Source organism: Chlorocebus sabaeus, chromosome 20 (assembly GCF_047675955.1).
Source record: "Chlorocebus sabaeus isolate Y175 chromosome 20, mChlSab1.0.hap1, whole genome shotgun sequence".
NCBI classification, from domain to species: domain Eukaryota; kingdom Metazoa; phylum Chordata; class Mammalia; order Primates; family Cercopithecidae; genus Chlorocebus; species Chlorocebus sabaeus.
Genome location: NC_132923.1, coordinates 10333692 through 10350150, shown reverse-complemented (window position 1 = coordinate 10350150; position 16459 = coordinate 10333692). Strand labels below are relative to the sequence as shown.

The 16459-nt window shown below is 42.3% G+C and overlaps 1 protein-coding gene across 1 annotated transcript; it reads left to right on the top strand.

Moving 5' to 3' along the window:
• Positions 1 to 3697: 3697 nt before the first annotated feature.
• On the top strand, positions 3698 to 13674 carry LOC103223984 (uncharacterized). The gene is made up of 4 exons (XM_073008186.1): positions 3698 to 3854; positions 4226 to 4520; positions 8830 to 8930; positions 13156 to 13674. Exons 2-4 carry the CDS (start codon positions 4245 to 4247, stop codon positions 13424 to 13426), a joined length of 648 nt encoding a protein of 215 aa, XP_072864287.1. The 5' UTR covers positions 3698 to 3854; positions 4226 to 4244; the 3' UTR covers positions 13427 to 13674.
• Positions 13675 to 16459: the final 2785 nt, after the last annotated feature.

Genomic DNA, 16459 nt, shown 5'->3' with positions numbered 1-16459 from the left:
GGAGGCGGAGCTTGCAGTGAACTGAGATCGCGCCACTGTCCTCCAGCCTGGGTGACAGAGTGAGACTCCATGTTAGAAAGAAAAAAAAAAAAAGACCCCACAAAAACCCCATCCAATGGTCAACAGCCTCAAACGTCAAATGGAGATAAATCTACAAAGATGAAGAAAAAGCAACGCAAAAAGGCTGAAAATTCCAAAAGCCAGAATGTCTCTTCTCCTCCAAATGATCGCAGCACCTCTCCATCAAGGGCACAGAATGGGGCTGAAGCTGAGATGGATGAACTGACAAAAGTAGGATTCAGAAACTGGGTACTAACAAGCTTCACTGAGCTAAAGGATTATCTTCTAAACCAATGCAAAGAAGCTAAGAACCATGATAAAAGATTACAGAAGCTGTTAACTAGAATAACCAGTTTAGAGTGCAACATAAATGACCTGATTGAGCTTAAAAACACAGCACCAGAATTTCGTGATGCAAACACAAGTATCAATAGCCAAATTGACCAAGCAGAAGAGAGAATATCAGAGCTTGAAGACTACCTTGCTGAAATGAGTCAGGCAGACAAGATTAGAGAAAAAAGAATGAAAAGGAATCAATAAAACCTCTGAGAACTACGGAACGTGTAAAAGACAGAACCTATGACTGATTGGAGTACCTGAAAGAGACTGGGAGAATGGAACCAAGTTGGAAAATGCACTTTAGGATATCATCCAGGAGAACCTCCGCAAACTACCAAGACAGGTCAACATTCAAATTCAGGAAATCCAGACAACCCCAATAAGATGCTCCACAAGAAAATCTGCCCCAAGACAGATAATCTTCAGATTCTCCAAGGTCAAAAAAATGAAGGAAAAAATGTTAAGGGCAGTCAGAGAGAAAGGCCAGGTCTCCTACAAAGGGAAGCCCATCAGACTATCAGCGGACATCTCAGGAGAAACCCTACAAGCCAGAAGAGATTGGGAGCCACTATTCAATAGTCTTAAAGGAAATAATTTTCAGCCCAGAATTTCATATCCAGCCAAACTAAGCTTTATAAGTGAACGAGAAATAAAATCCTTTTCAAACAAACAAATGCTGAGGGATTTCATCACTACCAGAACTGCCTTGCAAGAGCTCCTAAAGGAAGTACTAAACATGGAAAGGAAAATCCGTTACCAGCCACTACAAAAACACTGAAGTACCCAGACCAATGACACTGTGAAGCAACTACATTAACAAGTCCACAAAATTAACCAGCCAGCATCATGATGACAGGATCAAATTCACACATAACAATATTAACCTTAAATGTAAATGGGCTAAATGCCCCAATTAAAAGACACAGAGGGGCAAGCCACATAAAAAGATAAAGGCATTAACTGACTCCTTAATAAATGTCATAAAGATTATAAAAGGTTTCTGGAAGTTATATCTTATGGTCACGATTAAAATTTTATAGATGGTTTATAAAATTTTGAAAAACAAATTTAATTGACTTCGTGTTTTTATTAGGACTTATTATTTGGAAAATTAAGTATCCTTATTATGCTTCAAAAACTACAGTATACCTGTTGTTAGATTCCAGTCTTGCCTAATGTTCCTCAACTGTTACTATTTTCTACAGTTTAGACCAAATTCTAATTTTCTTGGCTACAAATCTTCCAAATAATGTTTTCAATTCTTTTCCTTCTTTTTCCCCCCATTTTTCCTAATTGGGAGTCACTGAAAACTAAGCTGTGCTTTCTTAAAGCCCTACAAACTGAAGCTAGACAACTTAAGCTTCAGAAGAAAATAACAGCAACCTATTTACATATATAAGCCACTTTCATACCTGCCTACTAATGGATGGACTTCAGAGTAATGTACCCTATATCGATTTTCCAGGGTTTTCCTTTTGTTTGTTTTTCTCCCTTCCTCCCCCTATTTTCTCTTCATATGATATGAGACTTCACAACCTGCTAAAATGAGCTTCCCTAATAACTCAGGACCTACCCATCTAGGAATAAACCATCCTAGCCATGAGAGATCAGATGAAACCTGGGAACAGAGACTCAATTTCTTCTAAAACGCTTTCTCCAAAAGATTTTTCAAAAGAAAAGGGGGAAAGAATGAAAGGAAAATAAATCTTGGGGCCCCCAAATCACTAAGCTAAAGGGAAAAGTCAAGCTGGGAACTGCTCAGGGCAAACCTGCCTCCCATTCTACTCAAAGTCAGCCCTCTGCTCACTGAGATAAATGCATATCTGATTGCCCCCTTTGGAGAGGCTAATCAGAAACTCAAATGAATGCAACTATTTGTCCCTTATCTACCTATGATCCGGAGGCCCCCATCTCTGCTTCCTGTTGTCCCATCTTTTCGGACCGAACCAATATTCATCTTACATGTGTTGATTGATGTCTGATGTATAAAACCAAGCTGTGCTCTGACCACCTTGGGCACGTCTTCAGGACTTCCTGAGACTGTGTCATGGGCATGTGTCCTCAACCTTAGTAAAACAAACTTTCTAAATTAAATGAGGCCTGCCTGGTTTCACAGCTGGAATGAAGGTAATGCAGCCCTCCCCAAATCCACTTCCTTATAGCAGGGGTTATGAAAGCCCACTTGGCCAGAGACTACTAACCAGACCTGAGAGGCCAGGGAGCTCAATCTTCTGAGGTAAGACTTCCCACCCGAAACTGCTTAATATTCACTTAATTGTATCTTATTTGGATTGGGGTCTCCTTGCAATGCTAAGGCTATAGTTATTTGAAATGGATTTGCAGTTTGTACTTAAGGGTACTAAAGCAGTTCTTCTTGACTTCCCACTCAGATTACAGCTGTGGGACAGAGACTCTGAACTGGGAAGTGATTTATTTTAGAGTGCCATTCCTTGAGCAGGAGGAATGAATTAGACTCCATGCCCACGGCACTTTTAGTGATATTTTAATCATCTGTATGATTTTGAGAATCGTCAGCATCAAAGGCACTGCACTAGGCAATTTGGATGTTCAAAACTTAAATCTAGGTGCAGTGGCACATTCTGTAGTCCCACCAACATTGGAGGCTGAGGCTAGAGGATCACTTGCGCCCAGGAGTTTGAGGCCAGCCTATTAACATAGCAAGACCCCATTTCTTAAAAAGAAAAAAAAAATTAAATTCTTCCTTGCTACACAAACCTATGATCTATCACAGAACATAACACATGCACAAAATTGGCAAACATACAGCATGGGGAGTGATAGTAGAGAGGACAAATCATGTACCATACTGTGGCTAAATAAGGAAAATGAGTGTAAGGTTCTTGTATCATTTTGACCCCCAAGAACGTGTCAACAGACAACACGAGACAAAACATGCTGTTTTAATGAGCACCTGGGTGCAGGCAAGCTGAGGCCTAAAATGGCATCAGCCCCAAGTGAGGACGGGGCAAAGGTTTTACAGTCTCCTGTAAACAGGAAGTGTCCTAGTCTGATGCAACTGCTACGTTGTACCTGGATGACCTCTTTCAGGATCTTCAGGGGTACATGTCTTCCAGCCTGGGTAGGTGTCTTCCAGCTGGGGTAGGTGTCCTCCAGCCACCTCTCTTCCTGCTTCTGCTCTCTTGCTGACGCACGCTGCTGACACAAGTGGCCTTGCGCCTTGGGACTGGCCCTGAGAAGGGAGGAGTTATTCACCTCCTTAAACCTTCAGGCCCCGGGAGAATCTTACAATGAGACCATCAGGGAGGACAGCTATGAGGGGTGGGCAGGTGCGGACAAGTAGTGTCGGCATGGAGAGCCTTCCAGAAAACATGTGCAGTGGGCACCATGTGAAAACAGGGTCACAGCTGGATCATATGGGCCTCAGGAGGAGGTTTAGATGGAGTTTTCCTATGAGAACTATGGCACTGCATAAGGTAGGCATGACTGAGTAGACTTTAGACTATTGACCTTTCCAAATTATTGCAAATCTGGGGCGTCCCATCAGTCCTTAAAGGCTTGTTAGGCTCCCTCGCTAATGTATGCTCTTAGATATACCAGGAAAAATGAAGCTTAGAGGATTCGATTTATATGGAGCAGAATAAATCAACTTTAACTCTCTTCCTTTGAAACTGCATGGGGATTATCAAAGTTTCCTTTGATATTAAATTCAGAAAACAGGAAGAAAGAGACAAGCCCAGGAGTTCAAGGTTCTCACTCCTCTGGGGACATGCAATAAGATGTTTGGCATTGAATTTGGCTTCATTCCTACTTAATCAAAGCACTGAATCTACTTTTTTGTCTCTAGGTCCGGCATCCTTTGAAGCATGAGTTCCCACAAGCAGAAGCAACCCTTTACCTCACCCCCTCAGCTTCAACAGCAGCAGGTGAAACAACACAGCCAGCCTCCCCATCAGGAATCATTTGTTCCCATAACCAAGGAGCCAGGCTACCCAAAGGTTCCACAACCGGGAAACACCAAGATTCCAGAGCTAGGCTGCACCAAGGTCCCTGAGCCAATCTACACCAAGGTACCAGGGCTACATCCTTCAACAGTCACTTCAGGCCCAGCTCAGCAGAAGACCAAGCAGAAGCAATGTGGTGCACAGACAAGCCCTTGAGAAGCCGACCACCAGATGCTGGACACCCTCTTCCCATCTGCTTCTGTGTCTTAATTGTCTGTAGACCTTGTAACCAATACATTGTCACCCCAAGTCATAGTTTCTCTCTTATTTGTATCCTAAAAATATGTACTATGAAGCTTTTGTTCACAAACACTCTGAAGAATTCGCTAAGTCCCTGAGTTAAACAAAAAGTCTTAATGGTTTTTCTGGTCTTCAGCTGCTCAGGGTTCATCTGAAGATTCGAATGAAAAGAAATGTATGTATCCCTCATTAAATCGCTTTTAATTGCAGTCTTGGCTGTGTGTGTCATTGACTGAATCTTCCTCCTTCCTTGTTTCCCCACTGTGAGTTAGGACCTACAGAGACAGAGGAGTTGGTGTAGAAGTCATCTATCTAAACCCAGTACTGTATGTTTCTATGTGTGTGGGGGGTACACTTGGGGGGTGTTCCTGGAATGGCAATGGATATTCTGTGATGGTGCATAGATGTTGTCACTTTGGGAAGCCACAGGCTCTCCTCTTGCACTGAACTGAGTCATGCTTGGGTCCCATGGTGCCTGCTCCAGGCCACCTCTAATCCTTAGTATCCTTCCCACTAATTTCCTGTCTATTCCTAGAAAACTTTACCCCTACATATTTGAACTTGATATTCTATTGTTCTTTATTGATTTTACCTTCCAGATACCCCAACACATATAGACATACACATACAGACACTCACTAAAAGGCAGATTCATTTTAAATAGTCACATGCTCACATAATCACTCACACAAGCTCTACTCTCATTGGCTCAGGCAATGTTACCTTTTGCTGGGTATCTGCCATGTACAGGGAGGCCTGAAGCTGGAGGAGCAAGAGGAAGTGGAGGATACAGAGTGCCTCCCTTGCATAATTTTGCAGTCTTGTCTAGAAGTTAGAATAAGGGAGGAGACCACCCCTCATATCATCTTATGCCCAATTTCTGCCTCCAAAGAAAGAAGAAGTAAAAACTAAAAGGCAGAAATGAAATCCACAGGCAGACAGCCCAGCACCGCACCCTGGGCCTGGTAGTTAAAGATCGACCCCTGACCTAATCGGTTCTGTTATCCATAGATTACAGACATTGTATAGAAATGCACTGTGAAAATCCCTACTTTGTTTTGTTCCGATCTAATTACCGGTGCATGCAGCCCCCAGCACCTACTCCCTGCTTGCTCAATCAATCACCACCCTCTCACACGCACCCCCTTAGAGTTGTGAGCCCTTGAGAGGGACAGGAATTGCTTGGCTCAGGAGGTTCGGCTCAGAAGTCTTGCTGATGCCCCTGGCCGAATAAACCCCTTCCTTCTTTAACTCGGTGTCTGAGGAGTTTTGTCTGAGGCTCGTCCTGCTACAAGGACATTCATATCTTTCTCACACAAACAAATATGCACTATACAGTCTCTCTCTCTTTCTCTCCCCCATCCCTCTTTTTCTTTCTCTCCCTCAGAATAACCCACAGAAACAGATTTATTCAGTAATTCCAAACAAGATGTGGGTTTTAAGCAGGGATTAGGATTACACAATTTAGGTGAGGTGAATAACTGGCCACCAACTTAGGAAAGAGTAGGTAATTAAGGTATAAAACCTCAGGAGTGAAAGGATACTTAAAGAGCACCTGGTAGAGTTGCTCCATTTCTTAAAGAAATTGATACCCAAAAAGTTAATTAAGGTAACCCTGAAATTATGTTTCTGCATCACCCTGGAGCATAATTCCTCAGACTCCCAGCTCCCAACTCTCTCCTGCAGTCTTGTCTTTTTTATTTCAGGGGTGACCAACAGGTTTGCGGGTCTGTGTTGAGTGGCTCTGGGATATTGTAGAATGGTCTCTAACAGCGGAAAGGATGACAAAACTTCTGAAGGTCTACAGTAATCTCCGGGGAACAAACCATTTCTTGACAGGTTGCATGGTTCATAATATCAAAGAAGTGTGAAGCCAGTGACAGGTTACACCTGCATGATACACAGGTACTCCAAATAGGTTTTGCCAGACCTCAGAGATATTTGGAAATGATAAGACAAAAATTGTCCAAAGAATCATTACAAGATGATGAGTAGTTGTCAAACTGGCAAGAGAGAATGATGTCACTTGGGCCTGTTAGGTATGCGCATGATGAGGTGGCTTCAAATTACTGCTGATTCTGTGATAGAAAGTCTAGAGATAATTTCAGGACCAATCACAATTAAGTAGGCTGATTCTGGGTGGGGAAGTGGACTCTATGATACACAGCTATTATGAACGCAAAGTCACGCACTTGCTTGTTCCCATTGTTTGAGACTGCTTTTTAAAAATACATGTTTATTGTGGAAAATATATCTCACACATAAAAATTGTGATTTAAAGCATTTTTATGTGGGTTTTTTTGGTATTCATTCCATTTACAATGTTATGTGTCTTTGTTAATATATGTATGTGTATGCATGTGGGTTGATGGAAGATAAAAAAATCCTGATACTTAATACAGCAAAATATAAACAGTGGTTAGTTATCTTTGGCTGTTTAATGTTAGTGTTCATTTTAATAGCTGTTTTTCACATCATGAATTGTATAGTATTTTTTTTCCTTTTTTTTTATTTCTTGAGATGGAGTCTCACTCTATTGCCTAGTCTGGAGTGCAGTGGCTCAATCTCAGCTCACTGCAACCTCCACCTCCCTTTCTTTCAGATATTGCTAAGTAACAAGAATAGTGTTCTTCTGGCAGTAGCCTTGCCAGTCAGCTCCTGTAATCTTACCTGCATATCCTGTTACATGTTCTTCCTGGGGTCTAGAGACATAGTCTTCCAGTGTCCAGCACCTTTCACGTTTCCACAAAGCCCACCTCACCACTGTCCACAACTACACTGTCTCTCCTCAGTGTCTACCTCTTCAGTAATCACCTAGACAGTGTCTGCCAGAGTCTACTTTGAAGCCTCTTCCATCTGGGCAGCAACAACACATTCCCCAAAGCAGTCTCAGAAGCTGGTAGTGGGGAAACATGACAAAGACAAATGGATCCTCCCTCTCATGACTCTCCATCAAATGTTCTTCAAAGCCTGAAATGATGAAGGCCTCTTCACCAAGCTTCAGTCTCTAATCTCCCTGGCATGAGGCTAAACAGAGAAGGGTTCTTTCCTGAATTTATTGTCATGCAGCATTCCAGGATAAGCGAGGAAAGGACAAGTCCCAGCCACATCAACCTTTCCAGAGTCTCCAAAAAAGGAACTTAAGTCAAGTTCAACTTTCTTACAGTGAATTGTCCAACTTTCTGTGCTCTGTGCATTGATTTCCATCCTTATAATGATTGTGTTTATATATCCGCTTCCTGAACTATGTGCCTCTTTCATGAGCGTCTTAACCTGATTCCTACAGTAAGTTGTGCCTGACACTAATGCCTCATGGGCAGGAAGTTTATTTGGGAATGCAATTCCAAGGAAGAGGAATAATGGACAAAGGGAAATACAAGAAGGAAGGAATGTTCCTTCAAGAAGGCATTACCATTTTGCACATCAGAACAGCTGACAGTCAAGTCCATGAGGCTTTCTTTTAATAGCAACTCAGTAAATTTATTGACTTATTTTAGGACTGTAACAATATAATTGTTTTCATTTCAGTACTTAGTCATTTATAATTGCGAAGACATTGCCTTATAGGTCCTTGGATAATGGGAAAAGGGAGAGAAAGTGACTTGTAACTTAATTGGCATATATAATGTCAGTTAATGATTATTGAACAATCCCTGTACCAGTTACTCTTGTAAACAGTCTGCTGTTATTAACCTATTTAGTCCTCCCAGCAACACTGTGAGATAGCTACTACTATCTTCATTTTATGTACAAAGAAATTGAAACACAGGTTAGGGAAATAACTCGCCCAGAGTCACAAATAGCTCAGTTGGGACCAAAACTCAGTAAGTCTGGCGCAGAGTTCATACTTGTAATCATTATTTTACAGTCACTTCTCAAACATAAAGTACCTAATACGGGTGCCCTACTGATAGCTCAACAATGGTTAGTTCCTCCTAAACGTGTACTTTCTTCCTGAAATATTTTATTATAATTACTACAAAGCTATTCAAAATTGAATGTTGAAACGAGTGTCTTACCTCTTTTATTATTGGGTCATATAGTAGTTTCTTCCCCCTCCCCTTCCCCCCTCCCCCTCCTCCCTTTTCCTCCTCCTCCTCCTCGTCTTCCTCCTCCTCCTCGTCTTCCTCCTCTTCCTCCTTCCTCTTCTTCCTCCTCCTCCTCCTCTTCTTCTTCTTCCTCCTCTTCTTCTTCTTCTTCATTCCAGAGGCACACATGCAGGCTTGTTCCATGGGTAAATAACATCTTGCTCAGGGTTGCTGTACAAATGATTTCCATCACCCAAGTTGTGAGCACAGTACCTGACAGGTAACCTTCCAACACATTCCCATCTTCCACCTCCCCCCAAGCACTCCTGAGTGTCTATTGTCCAACCTTTGTGTCCATGTGTATTCAATGCTTTGCTCTCACTTATAAGTAAGAACATGCAGTATTTGGTTTATTCTTGCATTAGCTCACTCAAGATAATGGTCTTCAGCTTCATCTATATTGCACAAAGAATATATTTTAGCAAAGATGTGAAATCAATGAAGATGCTCAGCAACAGTGAACTGAATAAAGAAAATGTGATTCATATACAAACATCATGGAATACTATGCAACCATAAAAAAATCCATGGATGGGACTTTCTGATGATCTTTAAGAAGTAGTCTCAGAACTTCCTGTCCTGGAGATGAAGGCAGGAAGTATTTATCCATTGTCTTCTTTCACTTTCCCTCACTATCATCATTTGTCAAATCTGTGCCCATATGTATTGACTACTCCACACATTCCAGTGGTACACACACAAGCATTCCATGAGTTCCCTGCACTGCAGGATCATAGGAGCCCCAGATCAAGAAGAGAGAGGTATGCAGTATGGTCCTGCAGAGCAACTTTATCAGGTATCTTCTGCAAAAAGCCCATCCAAGCCTACATGAAAAGAGTCATATGACTGTGTATCGATAAAAGGCAGGGCAGAAAAAATTTGCAGGGAGATCCATGAGGCGTCAAGTACAGTTAATCAGCAAGTCCAAGAAAGGTCAGGCTTTGATGTTAATAAAAACAATGAGCAGCGTTCTTTCATCCTGAGAAGGACAGACATAAAAGTCAGAGGACTATGGGGATACATTAGTTGCAATCAGCAGCCATATGGCTTCCCAGTAAATTCATGGCTGATCCAGCACCACTGATGAGGAAACTGAGCTTTCTTATATAGTGAAAAAAAAAAAAGCAACTGGGGGGTCTTTACACCTAGCTATTCAAAGTAATTTAGTAAAAACAGCAGAAGAGTAAAATGAGAAAGTTTAGAAGCTAGACTGAGAATAGCGCTGACTGAGGGAGAGGAGATATGTCAAGTGAGTGCATCAAGTCAGCACCTAAAAAGCATCCTGAATGAAAGTTCCCCCAAGACATATGGGTCTAGGAAAGACATGGGAGGCAGGGACCCAGCCTCAGAGCTGAGGTTCAGGTCAGTCAAGTCCTGGCCCTGGTGGCATGGAGGACCGAGAAGCAGGAAGCAGGTTGCCTTGGGCCTGATAGTCCCACCATATTGCAAACAAAGTGTGCTTATAATTCCCTTTGTAGGGTCTACAGGGAGCAGGTTTGAGGAGAGGCCTGTGTCCAAATCTAGAAAAGAGCTCAACTGATGCAAGAAGCATGGTGATGACAGTGGCCACAGACCAAAGTGAAGTGACTACCTAAACAAGGAGAGAGAGAAATAGATATGTGGATGTATTCATCCATTTTCATGCTGCTGACAAAGACAAAACAGGGACTGGGCAATTTACAACAAAAAGAGGTTTAATGGACTTACAGTTCCACATGGCTGGAGAGGCCTCACAGTCATGGCAGAAGGCAAGGAGAAACACATCACATATTACATGGATGGCAGTAGGCAAAGAGAGAGCTTGTACAGGAGAACTCCTCTTGTTCAAAACCATCAGCTGTCTTGAGACTTATTCACTATCATGAGAAAAGCACGGGAAAGACCTCCCCCCATGATTCAATTACCTCCCACCAGGTCCCTCCCACAACACGTGGGAATTCAAAATGAGAGCTGGGTGGGAACACAGCCAAATCATAGTGGGTAAAATGACAGAAACATCCGTCTCTTGCTAAGCTCTTACAGCTTTTCTCAGCTTATACCATAAGGCCTTCCACAAGGAAGGATTTCCCCTATAAAAAATTTCCTGGTATTCTCAAAACAGCCTCTGGTGTCTCTTTGCAAATAATATCATCCAGCCGTCTCTCCATCCTTCCATTCATTCATTCATTTATTCTATAATTGTCAATTCTCTGAGCAGCTACTACACACCAGGCATCATGTGAAAATGGAAGGTAGAACAGTGTGGCTAAGCAGAGGAACCTCTGGTGGTAGCTGGCTGGTCCTGGGCTGAAGTTCATGAGAGGTGACACAGCTGTGCAGCCAGCAGGTGCTCTACAAACATTTAGATGAATGAAAATAGTGAGGGAGTGACCACCCAACACCTGGATTTGAAGGATAGTTTGGGTTCTCCAAAAACCACACTAGCAACAGGTTGTATACTGCAGGTAGGCCTGGATTAGTGACCTAAATTTCATCTTATCTTGAGGAGAGTGAACTTTGATATAAGGGCTCAGGGAATCCCAGCTCCTTTGTTCCTTCCCATGTTGGCTGCAGAGAAGGGATTCCCCATGAAAACCAGGGTCTTCAGGGCCTGCTGTCACAATGGACAGAATAAATGGATGGACTAAAAGGGCCAAGTTGCTCCAGAGCTTCTGAATGTGACCATTCTTCCCAGAGTTTCACTGCTCAGAACTCTCCTTCATAGAAAGAGGTTAGCCTGCCCTTATGCTATTTACCCTGAGTTCCTCCTTGGAGAAAAGGCTTTTTAGAACCAAAAGAATCATTTTAGTTTCTCCTTTCCCCTGCCAGGCAAGAGTATACTGAGTGATGGATTAACAGAATATTACTATTTTTCACCTGGTCACCATGTCCTTGGGCTTCCAGAAGAACCAGAAATACCTCTTGTTTATCTCTACATTCACTTCAAATATTAAACAGCCCTACAAGTGTCACCTGTGCTGAGGATTAGACTCTTGCAGAAGATAGGACTGTTTCTGGTTCCAGCAGCCCCAGAATGTCTTCCTTCTCTCTCTTTCAGTCCACACTACCCTCCCTGTAAACACTACACCTGGGAGCAAAGGGTGCTCAGGGGGATAAAGCCCAGGTGACGTCCTTGTCAGACAGCAAGTGCACAGGTTTCATCACAAAAGTTGAGTCAACAGGTGGATGAGGGAAGAGGGGTGAATCATGTCTCACAGATAAGGAATGTAGGCGCAGCAGCCCGGATAGATCCTGTTTCCTTGAGGCAGGGCTTGTTCCCTGCATAAAAGAGCCGGTTGGCTGGGAACACTACGCCAGTTCTAAAGGATCAAACGGAGTATTCCTCTCTGCACACCAGGTCAGTCTCTTTCCTTGGAACTCTTTAGCATCCATTCTATGTATTTAATTTTTATTAGAGTCTCCTTGGTCTTCTTGGTATTTTTTTTCCTCATTATTGAATTTGGTCATAGTCATGTAGACTGTTCAACTGAATTATAACCTCTAGGAATATCTTCATTTTAAAAGTAATCATACCGTGGGCTTGAAGAGACTTTAGACATTATCAGTTCTTCTTCATTCACTCTTTCTGTGTCAGCAAGAAGGAGGTTGGTTTATTCAAGGATCCATAGTAAATTTATCATAGGATAAGGACTAGAACCCAGGTCCACAGCACTTTCCCTGACATTATAATTCCTTCTTATTTATAATTTTAATACAGAGAATTTTATTCTTTCAACAAATACTTTTGTGAGAGCTTACTATATTTGGCAGTTTGGTTGCAAAGAAATAATTTAAGCAGCAGAAAATGTACTCTATGATACTACAATTTAATCAGGAAATAAGAGCTAAAATGCAATGTATAATAGTAACATCAGTGCTAGGTGATTAGGGCGAGTTCTGTAGCAGTTTGGGAATACAGAGATTTATGGAAGGTTTTCTCTAGAGAAGCCCCTAAAAGTCCCATATGAAGTGATTTGTGGTGTTTCGTTAGTGCTTGAATGAGCAGGAACAAGGAAAACATTTAAGACAGATGAGCACTTGAGCTAGGCCAGAGGTGGGATTGTGTAGTGTTCTAGAAAAGTCGGAGTTATACCATAGATGGTAAGTCATGCTATTTATCAGAAATGAGTGGGTAGATTTAATTTATTAGGTATTTTTTCAAATAGCCTCACATTTCCAATGATCCAGTATTATGAGTCTCTTATTCCTGCTAGAAGCCTGTTATTGTGCTGTGTAGGAAGAAAGAGCGCACCAGGAGAGGCCTTGCTCCAGTGGAGCAAGAGCAAATTATCTTTGAGTTCCTCTTCTTCCAAGGCTCAGAAATTAATCAAGTATTCTTTGTGGTCAAGAAGGGGGAAGAACATTTGCTTTTTAAGAGACTTGAAGTGGTATTCACCATGGCTTATTCCCTAGTTATTCTCTGTTGAAACCATCTGTTCTGTCTCTAGGACCAGCCACTGTTGAAGCATGAGTTCCCAGCAGCAGAAGCAGCCCTGCACCCCACCCCCTCAGCTTCAGCAGCAGCAGGTGAAACAGCCTTGCCAGCCTCCACCCCAGGAACCATGCATCCCCAAAACCAAGGAGCCCTGCCTCCCCAAGGTGCCTGAGCCCTGCCACCCCAAAGTGCCTGAACCCTGCCAGCCCAAGGTTCCAGAGCCCTGCCACCCCAAGGTGCCTGAGCCCTGCCCTTCAACGGTCACACCAGCACCAGCCCAGCAGAAGACCAAGCAGAAGTAATGTGGTCCACAGCCATGCCCTTGAGGTGTCAGCCACCAGATGCTGAATCCCCTATCTCATTCTGCATGAGTCCCATTTGCCTTGCAATTAGCATTCTGCCTCCACCAAAAAAGAATGTGCTATGAAACTTTATTTCCTATACACTCTGAGTCTCTGAATGAAGCTGAAGGTCTTAGTACCAGAGCTAGTTTTCAGCTGCTCAGAATTCATCTGAAGAGAGACTTAAGATCAAAGCAAATGATTCAGCTCCCTTATACCCCCATTAAATTCACTTTCAGTTCCACTTTTGACTGTGTGTCGTTGACTCTACGACTTCATTCCTTTCCCTCATGAAGCAGGAGCTGTACACAGAGATGGGTTGGTGAAGAAGGGCTTTGTCCAGAAGGCATCTGATACTCGCACTAGGAGGGTGAGGGGCTGCCCCCACAAACATTCCTGGGCTGCCTATGGGAAGTTGTGCAATGCCACCTAGAGGCTGTTGCTTTGGGCATCCAGGGCTGGAGCAGGGCTCTCCTCTTGCAACTCGATGACTCATGCCAGAGTTTAGTTAGCACCTGTCTAAGCTGACTCTGACTCACTAATCCTGAATGCCTTCCCTCCAAATCTGACTTTTAGACTGCTAACTTATCAGCCAATTGCTGTTTATTTCAAGTAATGTTTCTACATATGCTAACCCGCTCCTTCTCACTAATTTCTCTCTGATACCTACAACCTAGATTTCCAAAGATGCACAGACTCCGCTCTTTATCTCAATTAGTCATTTCTAGTCTCTGAGTGCCAGCTCTGTACCAGAAACAGAATAAGGGAGATTTAAGGTGCTTGCCAGGGGCATTTGCAGTGCCCTGGAGGGATGTAGTTCACTCCCTACCCCACCCCTCATTCAAACACACATACACACATATACAACAACACACACGAGATCTGGAGTCCTCACAGAGTAATGCACAAAAACTGATCCAGTTTGGAGACTGTTTCTCTCACACAGGTGCGAACCACGGAAGTGAGAACTGTAAAACCCACCCTCACTCATCTCCCTGTAGTATCAACATGTTTCCAGTCAAATTAAAAAAGATAGAATTATCAACTGTATTCATATACATGTGCATATATGTTTATATTGATGGAAATATAGGTTGCTTTTGCATGTAACTGGGAAACAAAGCAAGTTTTTCTGCGGTAGTATGAAAGAGATTGTTTTTCTTAAGATGGAAAATGAAATAATAAAACAATTACATGCCATTGATATAACTCAAGAAATTGTGATACTTTTGATCATGGCATTTTTACTTGATTGCATTATTTAAAATTACAAAGCCTATATGAAAAATGTTTACCCTAAAAGTTGTATTACCCTAAGGGTTTTCTTGTTTAATTAGTAGGTAAAATCTAACATCATATCCAAATATAAGTGCCCCCTAGCACCAAACCAATTAGCCAAGCAGAAAAAAAAGTGTCGTAATCATGCTAGTCAGCATAGATTAGCTACTATAACAACACCCCCTATGTTGTTGGGGCTTCATCGAGTAAAGGTTACTTTGCACTCATATAAAAGTCCAATATGGGTTAGTAAAGTCTTTGTTACACAGAGTCACGAAGAGACAGTCCTTCCTTCATATGTCTCACCATCTCTGAGTGTTGTGCCCTATAAATCCAACCACAAGAACAGGGAAATAGACTGAATATAAAGGTGCCCCTGCACTTACTCACTTGGAACAAGAAACGGCACGCATCCCTCAGTTCTTATTGACTTGTGTGGAACTTGTTCACATGGCCCTGTCAATCTCACAAAGTTAAGAAATGTAGTTTACTGGTGTGCTCAGAAATAAGAGGAAGACACAGATTTGGGTGAGCTTCTCAAGCTTCAGCCACAGAATCGCTTTCTTGTTCTCAAATATCCATCTGTTCCTTTTGTCTCATAAGCGGAACACAAACCCCTAAGAAAAAAAAAAAACCTTATGGTCCCGCCAGCTCAAAATCTAGGATCTCTAGATAACATGAAATTCTCTCCATCGTGTCTTCCTATGGCTCCTTTTGTTCGCAAATTATGAAACAAACAAATGGGCCATTTCTTCCTGTTACCCAGCAACCAATGACAATGCAGGTACAGGAGAGCTAAATCAAAACTACCATGTTCAAAGGAAGATAATGGTGACACATGGAAGCCACTAGGCCTTAGTACCCTGAAATCCAACTGGGCAGGCATTGTGAAGCCACAGTCTTCCCACTCCAATATACCAGAAGTGGTAAAAGTTCCTTTTAAGGTGTTAATTCTGTTCTCTGAAAGGAACTCCTTTTAATTTTGGTATTCATTGTTCTGCCATCTGTAGAATTATCCTTTTTTTAATACTGTTCTCTATAATCAAACCTGCGATGTGTACTGTGGATTGTGCCCTTCTTGGTTAGGTAAGCTTTGCAGCTCACTTTTCTTTCTTAAATTTTTTATTTTTTTTTTCTTTTCTATAATTTCAACTTTTTTTTAGTTGAATATGGTTTGGTTCTGTGTCTCCATCCAAATCTCATGTGGAATTGTAATCCTCGGTGTTGGAGGAGGGGACTGGTGGGAGGAGATTGGATCTTGGGGGCAGACTTCCCCATTGCTGTTCTCATGATAGTGAGTGAGTTCTCACAAGATCTGGTTTTTTAAAAGTGTGTAGCACTTCCACCTTCGCTCTCTCTCCTGCTCTGCCATGTGAAGATGTGCCTGCTTCCTTTTTGCCTTCTGCCATAAGTGTAAGTTTCCTGAGACCTTCCCAGTCATGCTTCCTGTACAGCCTCTGGAACTGTGAGTCATTGAAACCTCTTTTCTTTGTAAATTACCCAGTCTAGGGTAGTTCTTTATAGCAATACAAGAACAGACTAATACAGGTGTAGACACTTGTAGATTTGTTACATGGGTGTGTTGTGTGATGCTGAGGCTTGGAATATGAATGAGTCCATTACCCAGATAGTGAGCATAGTAACCAATAGGTAGTTTTTCAACCCTTACCCACCTCTCTCTCTTCCCCCTCTATTACTCACCTGTGTCTACTGTTG

Bases quoted from the DNA above. Each gene is read 5' to 3' on its own strand.
- LOC103223984 (XM_073008186.1), top strand. From the start codon at position 4,245: ATGAGTTCCCACAAGCAGAAGCAACCCTTTACCTCACCCCCTCAGCTT. The intron at 4,521-8,829 runs GCACAGACAAGC...TCTTCATTCCAG, and splicing joins CCAAGCAGAAGCAATGTGGT to AGGCACACATGCAGGCTTGT. The intron at 8,931-13,155 runs GTAACCTTCCAA...CCACTGTTGAAG, and splicing joins GTGAGCACAGTACCTGACAG to CATGAGTTCCCAGCAGCAGA.